The sequence below is a fragment of the Malania oleifera genome, chromosome 8, assembly GCF_029873635.1.
Source record: "Malania oleifera isolate guangnan ecotype guangnan chromosome 8, ASM2987363v1, whole genome shotgun sequence".
NCBI classification, from domain to species: Eukaryota; Viridiplantae; Streptophyta; class Magnoliopsida; order Santalales; family Ximeniaceae; genus Malania; species Malania oleifera.
The window spans coordinates 108,268,144-108,282,785 of record NC_080424.1 but is presented as its reverse complement, the minus strand read 5'-3'; the positions used below and the strand labels follow the sequence as shown (position 1 = coordinate 108,282,785).

At 35.2% G+C, this 14,642-nt stretch overlaps 1 protein-coding gene across 1 annotated transcript; it reads left to right on the top strand.

The window, feature by feature from the left end:
* The first annotated feature begins 2,114 nt into the window (after positions 1–2,114).
* LOC131162952 (increased DNA methylation 3) lies at positions 2,115–13,630 on the top strand. Its single transcript, XM_058119584.1, has 3 exons — positions 2,115–2,457; positions 9,075–9,289; positions 13,131–13,630. The coding sequence occupies exons 2-3, from the start codon at positions 9,121–9,123 to the stop codon at positions 13,376–13,378; spliced, it is 417 nt and encodes a 138-aa protein (XP_057975567.1). The 5' UTR covers positions 2,115–2,457; positions 9,075–9,120; the 3' UTR covers positions 13,379–13,630.
* Positions 13,631–14,642: the final 1,012 nt, after the last annotated feature.

The following is a 14,642-nucleotide window of genomic DNA, read 5'->3' as shown; positions in this document are numbered from 1 at the left end:
ACTCATTGATGTAGGACGGGGGAGGGTGACCTAATCCTACCAATTTCAACCCTCACAAGCAAGCATACACAGTCAGGACACTGTGATTTAAAAATTCAATTAAACATAAACACAATAAAGCATGCCAAATTTCACATGTTCCAGGATTTTGAAAAGGTGTATGATGCAGTTCAGAAATAAGTCCCAAGAGTTTTTTTTTTTTTTTCACAAAAATATTAAGTTAATGCGGAAATATGCAATTTCGAAGTTTCAAGAATAAAATTCTAAGTTTAGCAAACAATATTCCCAATGATTGATTTAAAGCTAACAAGTATCAATAATGAATTTTAATAGCTCAAATATGCTCTTTCAAACATGGAAGTTCAGAGTTTCAAGCATAGGATTACACAAGGTTAAGCAAAGACTCAAACAATGTGAAATAATATTGAAACTTCAGATTCTGGGTGACTTTAGTCGACTGGTATTAAAGGGTCAGTCGCTTGATGAATTTAAGAACATATTTATGAAGTGGCAGTGTTAGGTTAGTCGACTAACCTAAGAACCTCAGTCGATTGTTTGAGAATTTTGGCAAAATACCGAAAGTCAGAAGCAGGTTAGTCGACTGACCATCAGGATAGTCTACTGACTTACTATAGGTTTGAATAAAAATGCAAGGATTCAAGGCAATTTCTCACCCACAACTTATGGGGCTTCGAACAAGGGTTCTCAATCAATTCAAGTGTTAAATAAAGAACAATCTTACCTAAATAAATCGTTGGACGACTCAGTTCGATTCACACAAATTCAGAACACACCTTGAAATTCCTTACTCAAGCTTGAAGTTGCAATGGACTGCTGTATAGTTGGATGGTCCAAACGAACACTGAAGCTTCCAATAACTATGAAGGATATCTTGATGATATTCTTCACAAGTTAGACTAGCTCTTGAAATCTTTCGTGCACACTTTGATATATGGATGTATATGTAGCAAATAAGTGATGGTTTATTGGCTGTGTGGGGATAATCTGGTGGTGGCCGTGTGGGTGATGGATGGAGGTCGTGAAAATGGGATATGAATGGAGTTACTGGATAAGTATTGGTCTCACTACCAACTAATCTTCGGGGGAAACGAACGTAGCTTCTTGCCACTCAATCACAAAGATCGGAACAAAACTATACAAGTTATAACAAAGACAAAGTCTTCTAAATTCAATAATAAAATCTGATGTCTCCTTTTATAGGACTTACAATGACCATATAAATAAGCTAACATGGGGAAGGGGGGAAAACACAACAATAACTACTTAAGCTGGCTTGGGTGGACAGAGACTCGACACACCTACAATTCCCATACAAGCATGAGAGACAAGATAATAATTAAGACAAATTACAAGACACGATAAATACTAAGTACAACTTACTAAACACATTAAATAATTCAACTTACAAGACATATTTAAAGACTCTTGCAAGTTAAGTTGACTCAATACTTATTACAACTTTAAGTTTGAAATTATATGACAAGGGGAGGCCCAATCGTATGGGGCCCACATGTGGTCTTGATCTCAATTCGCTTTGGTATCTCAATTGGGACTTTCTCACATTGAAAATGTCTTGTAGATACTCAATGAGTTCCTGCAAAGTAGTTATGAACAAAAGGGTCGTCCATATGTTAGCATGTCAGAGAAGGAAACATGGACATCTGGAGGTCGTCCACGTGTCGTAACATCTACAAAAGAAATGTGGACATTTGGAGGCCATTCACGTGTCGTAACATCTGCAAAAGAAACGTGGACATATGGAGACCGTTCACGTATCGTAACATTTGCAAAAGATATGGGCAATGCATGCCGATCCCCATCACTCATATGCGAGGCGTAATCCACTTATTAAACCATCACTCGTTATTTGACTGTTATATATAATGACCATATTTATTATTTTTAATTATAAGAGCGGGTCAATTGCATTTGGCGGTTGTTACCTTAATGACGAACCAATTCGATGAAGTTAGTCGATATGCCGCCATTTTATTTTTTAATTTATTGATTGAACTCACAAACCATATACTTTAGTTTTTCAAAATCATATCTGGTGCTTAAGTTAACCTTTAACGAGATAACACACAATAACTAATGAAGTTTATTTATTTTCGTTACTTGACCATTATATAATGTGCCAATTATGTTTATTAATAATTTTCCTAAGTGACTCGATATGTCTGTATTTCGTTTTTATTAACAATAATTAGAAAACGGCCACGTGGGGAGAGATCCCATTATAATTTCCCCAGCCCGACACTTACCACGGTTCTTATTTTTATAACCCCAAACCGCAGTTTCCTTTCTCATTCTCTGGATCAACATGAAACCCTAGTTACACTGTTCTTCGATTGGGGTTTGAGCTGTGATTGTTGGGCGGGTTGAGCTTCTAACTCATATATCGGAGTCTGCTCGAGCGTTGTTCCTTCAACTTTGGTATGATATTCTTCACGCACCCTCTTACTAATTATCAAGGGTTTTGATTGGTGTTCATGTTGAGTCTATTTGATAAACATATTGCATTATTTCTTTTTTCGTTTGTACTTAATGATGCTTGGTTTTGATTTGCTGTTAACTTCTTTTGCATGTTTTCTAGTTAGGATTTAGGTTGTGTTCTAGCATAGAATCTTGATTATTTTTTTTTAGAACCAAGTTTGGGGAATCTGGACTGGGAAAAAAAATTCTGGACAGATTTTTATTTGATGGTATCTCACCATTGTTCTCCTAGATGGATTGGAGAATAAAAGGTTTTGGATTACGATGTTAGGAGGTGAAAGCCAGTGTGCTCCTGTTGCTGTGTGTTGTGTAGTAAGATATATAGTATACTGCCTTCTTCCTCCACCCTTATGTTGTCCGCTGCTCTCCTTTTCATATCATGCTTCTTGTTCAATACTGACCTAGATGTGTGAAAGCTTCCCTGTACTCAGGCTACTTGCGTTCATCTGCTATAATAATTAGAAGATTTTGACAAAGTATATGGTAATTAAAATATCAAACACACTATTTTCCTTGAACACTCTCAATCCATTGTGTTGTAAACTTGCAGCCCCGTTGACCAAGTTTAAGTAATTAATACCATTTATTTAATTATGTTCCCTTAATCAGTATGTCAGCAAGTTGGTACTCATTTTCTAGTCTGTCAATACACAAATATACTGATCGCTGTATCATTAAAATTTTTAGGCTCATATTCTTAATACTGAGAAAAAAATAAGAATAAAGAAAAAAAAAGTAATTCACCTTTGAAAATTGAGAAAGGAAATGTAACTCACCTTTGAAATGTCAAAACTTTAACATGTCTCCATATTTGAACACTTCTACTTTGAAAATAAACAATTCTCGAGGAGAATTAAACATATGGAGACTTTGTGAAAATTTCAAACTCCATAGAAAAAAGTTAAGGAAACCAAAATTTTGAAAACAATTCATAAGAGAGATAAAAGTAGAAAATATTTTGTTTATTTTGATTATGAAGGCCATTGGAAAAGGTTATCTGCTGCTTGTCCAAGTCATATCATGTCCAACACATCAGTCTGTCAGATGAAAACACCTAGCTCACACCCTGTAGTCCATGCAACTGTATGAGCGGAAATACCGCAAAAAGAAATGAAATAGCATTTGCCCCTTCAGACAATTCAATTTTAACCAATCAACTCCAATTCTCTGTGTAAGTGCTGCAGAGACTTAAGATGCAGCAAAAAAAGTAAAAATTCAAACTCATCAACATGTCTTGGTATCCATGATGAATCGATTGAACACATGATAACAACTTATTATACGTTTTTTGGGGGGGGGGGGAGTCCAAATACAAAACCACTGTAACAAGTTGGATAACTGATACAAACAATCTTTGATATAAGAGTTTGATGTCCACGCAAATATTAAATATATATATATATATATATAAAATGAAAGCTCCTGTGTTTTTCCGCTTGTTCGCTTAACCCTTCACAACGTAACTTCGGTGGCCAAAATTCTAGATCAGAAATTAATACAAATGTTATTATTGGGTTCTTTGCAAATTTATTTATTTATTTATTTTTTTAAAAATTGGTGCAACAACAACAACAACAAAACCAAGCCTTAAATCCTATTAGGTGGGGTCGGCTATATGAATCATTTTTCACCAATTTATGCGATCATGGAATCCAAAATAATAATGTTAAGGCATTAACTCTTAATTGTTGTCAAGAAAGGAAATTACCACAGTAAAAAGTCAAAAGTAGATTAGTCCTGACAAATATATCAGAAATATTTTCCTTTCCTTTTTGGGAAAATACATGAGGGAAAAAAAGAAAAAATAGAAACAAAATAACACTAATCAAACTGATCTAAGGAGATTAAAGGCAGTGGAAAGTAAATGCATTTAAAGAACAAAACTGATTCACCTTTATAAAGCAATAAAATAAAAAAGTTTAAGCACTGAAGAACTATCTTCCATGCAATTAACAGCATGTGATAAACTAGTAAACCTCCACTCAACTCAATTAAGCCTTACACCCAAGCAAGTTGACTCGTCACTCAAGCAAAATTATCCCAAACTATGGGATAATTAATGCATCACATTACCGTAACTACAATATAAATTTGACAATAAAAAACAAATTAATATGTCGCTGGATGCCTACAGATTATTTCCTTGACTCCCGCCTATCAGACTATCCTTCTAGAAGCAATTAGGAGTGGAACTATTTCATCTTATTTTCATGAACGAGTGGGAAAAAGAGGAAAATTTCCTATTTTCCTGTTATGCTTGATCCATGGCAACATCCTCTGAAAGTTTGAGGGCCATCAAATCTTTTCATAGTACTTCCCAAAAAATTTTATGTTGACCTTTCATCTTACTCCCTCGAACCTTGATCTCCAATAAAATTTTCTCACCTATATGCTATCTAGTGTGCAGCGGAAATACCCAAACCATCTTAAACACCCTTTCCTTATATTTTCTAAGAGCTATCACTACTCATGCCTCACTACGGATGTACTCATTTCTTATTTCAGATTTGTTTTTTAGAAACATACCAATCATTCATATTAACAGTCTCATTTCCAACTATATTTTTCTAGGGAAAATTATTCAGCTACTTAAAATACCATAGAAATAAAAAAAAATTATGAAAGAAAAAACAGGAAAACAGCGAGAGTCCCTGTCAAAACCACTCTTACATCTATTAAGGTATCCCAAAATGTCAAAAGAGTCACAGGATTAATAAAATTATAATTCTAATACAATTGAAAAATTTTAAAAATTCAATTCAAATTCTTCCAACAAATGAATGAAGAAGGATAAATACTAAAGGGGGGAACATTAGCAATGAATCACAATCCGTTGATGCAAGACGAGGGACACCTAACTACCTATGTCTCAATAAGCAAAAAGACAACCTCTATATCCACTGACCCCCCGCCCTTTTCTCTTATCCCATTGCTGCCAAGCTATGCCATGCAAGAGGAATGGGGAGGAGAAAGGAACATTTAGGAAAGAGAGACAACTACTAGATAGGGACAAAGATGCTGAATAAAAAAAGCCTAATAGGAACAAAAAATAGCCACATTTTCACGTAAAATATCAGCGGGGGTAATCAAAGCACAATGGCCCCAAATATCCTTCTGACCTTAGCTCAAGATAATAGGATGTCACATAAAAATTCATTACTTTTTTTTCATTTATTGCACCTGTTTGCTATGTGATTCACTTTTTTTAAGGGGCCCAACAGTCATAAAACAAGAAACACATCTTGCACTTAATTGCTTAAAAGTGGGTTCAGCTTGTTGCATCACAGACATTCAACCCAGTTATCCAAAAAAGAAAAAGAAAAAAAGATTAATGAACGCAGCAGCAACTTCCCTGTTCGGGCAAAGTCATTAATCATGGAAGACATTGAATAACAATATGAAAATTTCAATCCATATGGGCAATAAATGTGTGGAGGACACAGATACTTGTACATTTATGAAGAAAGGAAATATAGCTTAGAAAACATTGTTAGATTACCACTCTACCTAAAACTTTAAGCTTTTAGGTTGTGAACCAACAATGTATATCATGCTTTAATACTCCCCTGCACGTGCAGTCTAGCAGCACGTGCAGGGATAAACATGCGATAGGTAACACTCATTACAGGGGATACAATAATTTTTTGGAATACACTATATATATTATTTTTTACTCCATATAATAAATACAGGCAACAAGACTAAGACTCAGTACCGTGGTAACCTGCTCTGATACCATGTTAACCAGCTCTGATACCATGTTAGATTATCACTTTACCTAAAAGCTTAAGCTTTTAAGTTTTGGGCCAACAATGTATATCAAACTTTAACACACATCACGAATATTTAAACTAGAGAACAATGAGGCTAAGGATATCAATAACACATGCTAGTCCAATAGCAAGAAGTGTCTCCATTACAGGAGGCTGTAGAATTAAGAACAACAAAGGCCGCTTCACCACAATAATACAAGAAAACTAAGCACAAAGCACAATAAGATACATTTTTTTCATATTGCAATTTCTAAAATTGCATGGGAAAAGCTTGTCCAACTGGCCTTAGTGTGACAACTAGAGAAAAATGCATGGGAGTACCGATTTGAATTTTAAAAAAGAAAACACACATACACAAAATCTACTACTCTGATTCATCATGATACTGATACAAATGATGTTTCTAATATTTGAAAAATTAATATGGATAGAGATTTTTACAGATTTTATTCAACATGATCATCATGGTGGCAACTCCATGAAAACAAGGGAAGTTTAAACAAACAAGCAAATCATAAAGTACAACACTTATGAGGTTAGTTGTGTCAACGGCTATCCATAAGTGAAGATGATTTCTAAAAAGGCTATCCATAAGTGAAGATGATTTCTAAAAAATCCAACATGAGCATTACAAAGTACAAACTGCTCATTACTCCTGTGATCTAAAGCTTAGATAAACTCAAACCTGACTAGAATGCAATAAATAAGTAAATAAATGCGTACATATGCATTTTTGTATAAGTAAATCTAACCACTTGAAAAGACTGATTGATCTACTTACCTAAAGGGCCAGCCCCATGGCTGATTCAATTTGATTCTCGATTCACAATTTGAATCTGATTTGACAACTATGTCAGATACGGTCCATAAGTGTAATAAGCAACTAGTTCTTTGAGAAAAAAAACAGACATGTTAGATATGGAAAGACGTGTTTGATACGTTTGGGTTAGAATGCATTTTTTCTGTATGAGGATCAATTTAGTAAATTAGCCAACCATGCCTTGTGACTTAAGATTGTTTGTTGTTGTTGTAAAAAGTTGCATGCTATTTTAAAGTTTTGAAAGTTAAAAAGTGTATAACTAAAAACCCATCCAAAATGAGCATCTAGAAACAAAAAGCAATATGCAGATAATGAAGAACCATATGATTGAATTCTTTTGAGATGCCTATGCCCATAAGAAATAGCAGAGCTATCCATTAATGGTAATGGAACTCTGCGCAAAGTTTCCATCTGTGAATAACAGAGGATTGGATGATTGGATGCTTCTACTTTATTTTTGAATTGAGTTTCTTGAGGTTCAAAAATTTTAAGAGAGAAAGAGAGAGGGAGGGAGGCAGATTTGTAACTTGAAATTTATAGGGTGCGCTTTAAAATCATGACCAAAGCATATGGAAGGTTATAGTACTGACTTGATTTCTACCAAAGAAGACAGTTGAACATTTGGGAAGGAGAAGGCGTAGTATAGATTTAGGATCTTTTTTTTTTTTTTTTGGGAGGGTGCCCGGGTTGGGGGGGGGGGGGTGTTAACAATTGTGCATCAGAAAACCTTTCCAAACAGGTTTTCTTTACTTGTGTGGCCTGTTTGCCCTATTTCTTTCACACAAAATATTGAAGTGTCTTTTGGTATGTGTGATATATTATCTAGATGTGTTGAAATTATTTTTATTATTTTAATGTCACCCATTATTCTAACAAACTTTTGGTAAATTCATGAGTTAATGTTTATATTGCTTTTTTGATCATTTGATGAACTAAACTTGGTGTTGTATGATGAATTGTTGGTCTTAGGATATTGTGCATCACTACATTGATCTTGTACATGGCTGTATCCAAATGTGATATTGATAATTTGAAATGAGCCCTGCTAGCAATATTAATCCTATCTTAATCTGCTGCAAAGATATCTAGAAAGCAATATTTGATTACTAATTATATAATAGCATGGTCTAGGACAATTTAATTGGAAATTAGTCTTTTCATATTTAATGCATGCACACCTACGTGCATAGTATATGATATTTATTTTTTCTTCTGTTGTGTTTTATCCTACCTTTTTAGGATTTTCTGTCAGTGTGCTGTGCCACGTCATCTGTGCATCCTTGCTTTGTAGTTTTTGGCTCTCATTACTAAATGGTCTGCAAATTTGTTACACCTCTGTGTTACATCTGGTGTTTTTCCCGCCACTTTTTGCATGTCTTGTTTATTGCGCACATTTTTATGTTGGAAAATGAAGTCATTTCATTGGGCTGAACCCCGTTTAATCCTTTGAATGTGTATGTATTCTTTTAATAATTATTTTAACAATTTTTACTTAAACTTAGCTCTCTACTTTACAAAAGTAAACAACTCCCTAGAATCTCAATCTTTTAATTTATTTAATATTTGATCTTTAACTACTCACTTTTACAAGTGATTGTAGTGAAAGCAATGGTTCAAATACACAGACCATGTTAGATAGAATTGGGAACTTCCCCCTAAAGATCGGATGGGGGAATGAAAAAAATCCCAACAGAAGAAAAGGAAATAAACCCACACCCTCGCCTCCACGGTTTAAGGAAAAATGTTACTCTGTTGCTTTTCAGGGATGGGGTTTTTTTTGGTTTAATGTTGTTCCTTCTTTACTTTTTTCATTTCTTTGTACGTTGTTCCTTATTTTGTTTCAGGAGGATATCCTATCCATTTTTTTCTCCCTTAATGAAATTTCTTCTTTTCTAAAGAAATGAAACCGTTACTTTATTAATCCTTATTAATTATCACATGTTAAACTGGTGTCACCCTGATAGGTGAATCTTGGGCACTCAATTCTGTAAAAGGAGCAAAGCTGGCAACATGGATCCTCACGAGTTTGTAGAACATGTGCAGTTGAGGCCAGCTATTGTTTTAACTGGAACAGCAAAGGAAGGGAAATCTGGACCCCCTGTTGGTCTTGTTGACATTGGTATCAGTGCGGTGGCCTATCTCTTTCGAATCTCGCTGCCTGGTGTTAGGAAGGATCAATGTAAGCTTCCCTTTCTTTTAATGCTGTACACGCACTTGTGTGCTTGTGCACAAGTGTGAATGTCTCAAGAACAGTTTTTCTCCCTGCTTTGTGTTGTGTCAGGCATTGTCATGTGAGTACATTTCTTCCTCGCATTTTTTATGCCAAAAAATTTCAGCCTGAATATTTCTGCATTGGTTTTCAGACATTCAATAGTGTTGAAGGACTTGTGGCAGTGACCTACGCATAAAAACAAGTTTTCATTTAATAAATCTTGTGTACCTAGGAGAAAAGGTAATGCCTAGTCAGCACTCAGCAGTCTGTGCGACTCTTGCACCTTATGTTTTGAGTAGAGCCACTGCTCAGGCTCAGGGGAGTCGGGTCAAATTAGTGGTCCATCTAAGAAAAGCCATGGTGGCTAATGATGCTGCCAAGCCTATCCCAAACCAACAACTAAAAAATGTACAAACCATGTGATGCAGAATAGCATCAAGGATCTGCTGCCAAGAGAGTAATTAGGAGAAATTGAAGAAGAAGAATAGGGAGATGCACTTGGTTTTTTTTTGGGGGGAGGGGGGGGGGGGGGGGTTTACTTCTCAATTCAAACTCAACAATAGCCACGTCCTACATGGCTTTCTCACACTATTTAGAAAAAAGCCTCTACCGCAAGAAATTACACATTAATCCCAAAACTGCACGACATTACAAACACACTACTAAAATACACAAATAATACAAACAAGCCCTCAAATAAACTTAATCTTATACTAATTAAACTAAACATACAATAAACTATCAACTAAACCCAGCAATGCCTTGACCCAGTTCTTGGGAATTAGTCTCCAACAAGAAGGGTTAACCCATGATTTGCTTCTTGTCCTACACCAAATCTCCCCCAGTTATAAAAAAATTGTCCTCGAATTTTGAAACATAATCATTGAACATAGAAAGCAGAACATTCTGGTTTATGGAATGAGAATGGGAATGGGATCGTGGTAATACAACACATGCTTTAAAATGGGGAACATTAGGGGTATATTTATGTAGATATATTGCTAAAAAATATTTAATGGCTCTTGTATATTTTGGGAAGAATGTTTAATTGTTTTGAAATCTAAAGGAGATTTTCTTTTATGAAAGAGATAAATAATGGATTACGTTGGAGTAATAATGTGATAATTCCCCACTTTAATTTATAAAAAAATATGTTAATGTGAAAAATATTGAAATAAATCTTAGGATCGTTAGATTTAGTGTTCTGGAACGAAAATGTGCCCCGTTTTGGAACATCTATACCAATACATGGTTCGCTAGGGTGTTAGCGTTTTCTGGTAACTACACGTTGGAGGATCAAAAGTTTGAGAAGAAGAAGTAGAAGAAAAGAGAGAGAAGTAGAAAGATTAACTTGGAAGAAAAGGGGATGCAGCAGTGTAGGAAAGAAGCTAGAAAGAGAACAGAACAGAGAGAGAATTGAGAGAATTATGGGAGAGAGAAGTAGAAGAAGAAGAGGATAGAGACTGCTGCATGAAGAACAGGGGAGAAGAAACAGAATGGAGAGAATGGAAAGATCAGGAACAGCGCGGAGAAGAACAGAAGGGGAAGGAAGAAGGGAGGAGGAAGAAGAAGAGTGGGAGGGAAGATGGGGGGGATTGAAAATGCAAGAATGGTGTGATCATGGTTGGGCTCTGAGACAAAGTGATGTAGGACAGCGTCATGGATTTACTGCCAACACATAATTTTGGAGAGAGAGAGAGAGGAGAGGAGAGGAGAGGGGAGAAGAAGATACAAGGGGGAAAATCACACATTCAGCTTCAATTCAAATTCATCAAAAGCCTAACTCTTACATAATTTTCACACCTCCTAAAATACACAATATTAGAAACCCTCCAATACATATAATCCTACTACTAGTTAAACTAAACACACATAATAAACTAATCAATTAAAAACAAAAACCCTTGATCCAATTCCCAATAAGGGACAGCATCATGGAATTACGATCATCTCATAATATGGGAGAGATAGAGGAGAGAAGAAGAAGAAGAAGAAGAAGAAGAGAGGAAAGATGGTGGGACTGAAAATGGAAGAATGGTGTGATCATGGTTGGGCTTTGACACAAATGATTGCAGAACAGCATAAAGGATCTGCTGCCAAGAAAGAAATTGAACAGAGAAGGAAAGGGGAGCAAGAACGAAGAAAAGAGAGGGGAAAGGACATACATTTTTTGGGGGGGGGGGGGGAGATCACATGTTAATTCTCAATACAAAGTCAACAATAACCACCTCCTACATGAATTTCACAAACTATTTATTACAAAGCCTTTAACACAAGAAATTACACATATACCCCTAAAATTACAAACCCCTAAAATACATTACAAACAAGCCCCCCAATACACACAATCCTATACTAATTAAACTAAACTGTCTAAACATACAATAAAATAACTAAACCCAGTGATCCTTAACCCAATTATTGTGAATTAATCTCCAAAAACAAAGGTTTACCCATGGTCTGGCCTCGTCCTACATCACCATGTTTACAATAAGTTTGGTGGGTTGTATCAGTTGAGGTTGGATGTATGTATTCTGACTGCTAACAATGTAGTATGTGCTTCTTTATTACCTTTAATACAATGTCCACTGATCATACATGCCTTATAAACATTTTTTTTTATCACTATTGAAGTCATACATACCTTAAGAACATGTTCTACAATCTATGCTAAAAAGATACCTATCGAAATATGGATGGTAGGTTGAAGATTGAAATAACCTGCAAGAGCACACGAAACAATAAATTGAAGTAGAGCAGCTTGCAATGACATTTTAATGTCATGAAAATATTTACAGCTATAAAAATAGTTAAAACATTGTTACAAACAGTTACATCATATACCAAGCATTTTTCTTAACTTCGAAGTTCCTTTCAGTTTTGTTTTTCTTTACTTCGAAATTCCTTTCAGTTTTGAAACTAAAAAAAAATCACTAACCTCCATCATATCTATAACAAAATCTATGTTGAGTGCCCTAGGTTAGTTCAGAATGCTTGAGGTATCAACCCTAAATCTGAAGCTAACTTTAGTTTCCTATAGAATTCGGATATTTCAAGTCACCCCTATGCTGCGATCCCAGTTTTGAGGCACCAAACAGCCATCAGATATCATTTCTGGCTCTTTGTGAATGTGCTATTTAGAGGAGAATTGCTTGTCTGAATGTTTTTTAACTGTGTATTGACCAAATGGCCACTAGTTAGAGTTTTAGACAATCTTGACATAATGGATGGCTTGATCATTCATTTATACAGCTATTGTTTGGTATAACTCTGATCACTGGTGCTGGTTGTTCCCAATAAAGGCCACTTCTCATCCATGACTTCTAAGTTTTTTTTTTTTAGGAGAAATGCTTCTCGTGATTATTTGCATGAGAATGCAAGTATGTTATTGCTTGCTTCACAGATAGATACGAGTCATATGAGATAAGTATATAAACAAATGACATTTAAATGATTTTCTATTTCATTGACTCTGTTCATGAATTTCAATTTATTTATTTCTTATTAAAAAAATTAAAATTACTATAGCGGATATATTTTGTTCTGGAAATAGAAAATGAGGATAACTTTTTCAGACTCCAGTGTCCATCAATCGAAGCAAAACACGATTCTTTGGATTTTAAATCCTTTGTTTCCTTGTTCCCCTGTCGATGCCCAGGGAATGACCACATCCAGAAATAATTTGTGGGAGCACACATCATTTTATCACTTTTTTTTTTAAAAAAAAAAATGATTGAACATCCAATTTTCTCCTGCTGTTTGCTGCACCAAGATGAAAGAGACTAATGGATAGTGAATGTCATGGCAGGTAACGTGAAATGTGACATCCAACGTGATGGAAAAGTCCATGTACATGGTGTAATAACATCTGGAGGAGTCTTGAGAGATTCACCAAGTGTGTACCAGATTAGAGTCCAGCAACTATGCACTCCCGGACCCTTCAGTGTTTGTTTTAACCTGCCTGGACCTGTCGATCCCAGATTGTCTTCCCCAAATTTTAGGTCCGATGGCATCTTGGAAGTGATTGTTATGAAGTATAGAGCATCTGGATTTTAGGTTGGTGGCCTATTCCCACCTCTATAATGGCTATTCTGGAGATGTTCTTGTTAGATACTCAGAAACACATGCTTGCAGCGTGCACACATATGCACATATAAAGCAATCACAAATGGCAGCCAGATTGATCTGAGGTTTTGAGGTACTGTTAAAACAGGACATGCTTCATGCATATGATGTGTACTAGAACTTGTTTTGTTCAGTCTTTTTGTTGGAAAATGAGGAGCTGTTTGATTTTGGATGTTTTATTAATGTTTGGCTTGTGTTATGAATGCTTGATTTGCAACTTGGTTGGGCTAGAACATTCATTTGAATGTCATGGGACCAGACTAAGTCACAGCGCATAGTTGTGCTTTACGAGTTTTTCATGTGTTTTCTGAGACTGAACAGGCGAATTCTTTTGAAGATCAGGAGAGATTAGGATTAGGTCATATGTGAGTTTTGGTTTGGATGGACTCAGTTGAGTACATTAGAATTGGAAATTGGCCCGATTGGTATGATAGTACATTTTTCAGTTTGAAGGGTTGCCGTGTCTCTGCCTCAAATTTCAGAGCAATTGTGCAACTAGGTTTGGCTAGTGGTGATGGAATGAAATCAAAATCAATTTTCTCGCATGATTTTATCATGTTTTTTTTATTTAAACAAACACGCTGTTGATGCTGTTGGTTGTCATGAAATTTGGAATGGAGTTCAGTTAATTTGAACCATTCAATTATTGTTGAATTCTCTGAACTAGTCATGATCAATTAAGAATGATCATGACAATTGATCATGACTAAACGAATAAACGATATAAATCAACACGGGCAGAACTTTGGCATAAATGATTAGGCCTTGTTTGTCGAAGGGTCCACAAAATGGGTTTTTGTATTGTCGCTTTTGAAAATAAGAATAAGAAACTATATCATATAATTTTCATACTCAAAATTGCATTCGCCTATATGCATTGAGAGTTTGTCTTTTTCGAAATAAAAACAGTAAAATCATATCAACCAAGGTTAATGCAAGTGACAAATTGTTAATAAAATATATAACAATTATTATTAAAAAAATGATTAACTTACGACCCCTATCGTATGTTTTCACTGTAACCCTAAAATATGACCAAAAATCTCAAAATCATTATTTAAAAACTTATAATTTTGAAGGGTCTTATTGAAAACAAATTTGTGTGCTCTCGTCATTGGTCACCTCTTCTGTTCAAACACATTGACGTGTAAGGCTGATCTTTGGACCAAAAGGAAAACAAAATTGGCAAAAGATA

Coding starts and splice junctions, on each gene's coding strand:
- LOC131162952 (XM_058119584.1), top strand. CDS start 9,121: ATGGATCCTCACGAGTTTGTAGAACATGTGCAGTTGAGGCCAGCTATT. Junction 9,290..13,130: donor TGGTGTTAGGAAGGATCAAT/GTAAGCTTCCCT, acceptor ATGTCATGGCAG/GTAACGTGAAATGTGACATC.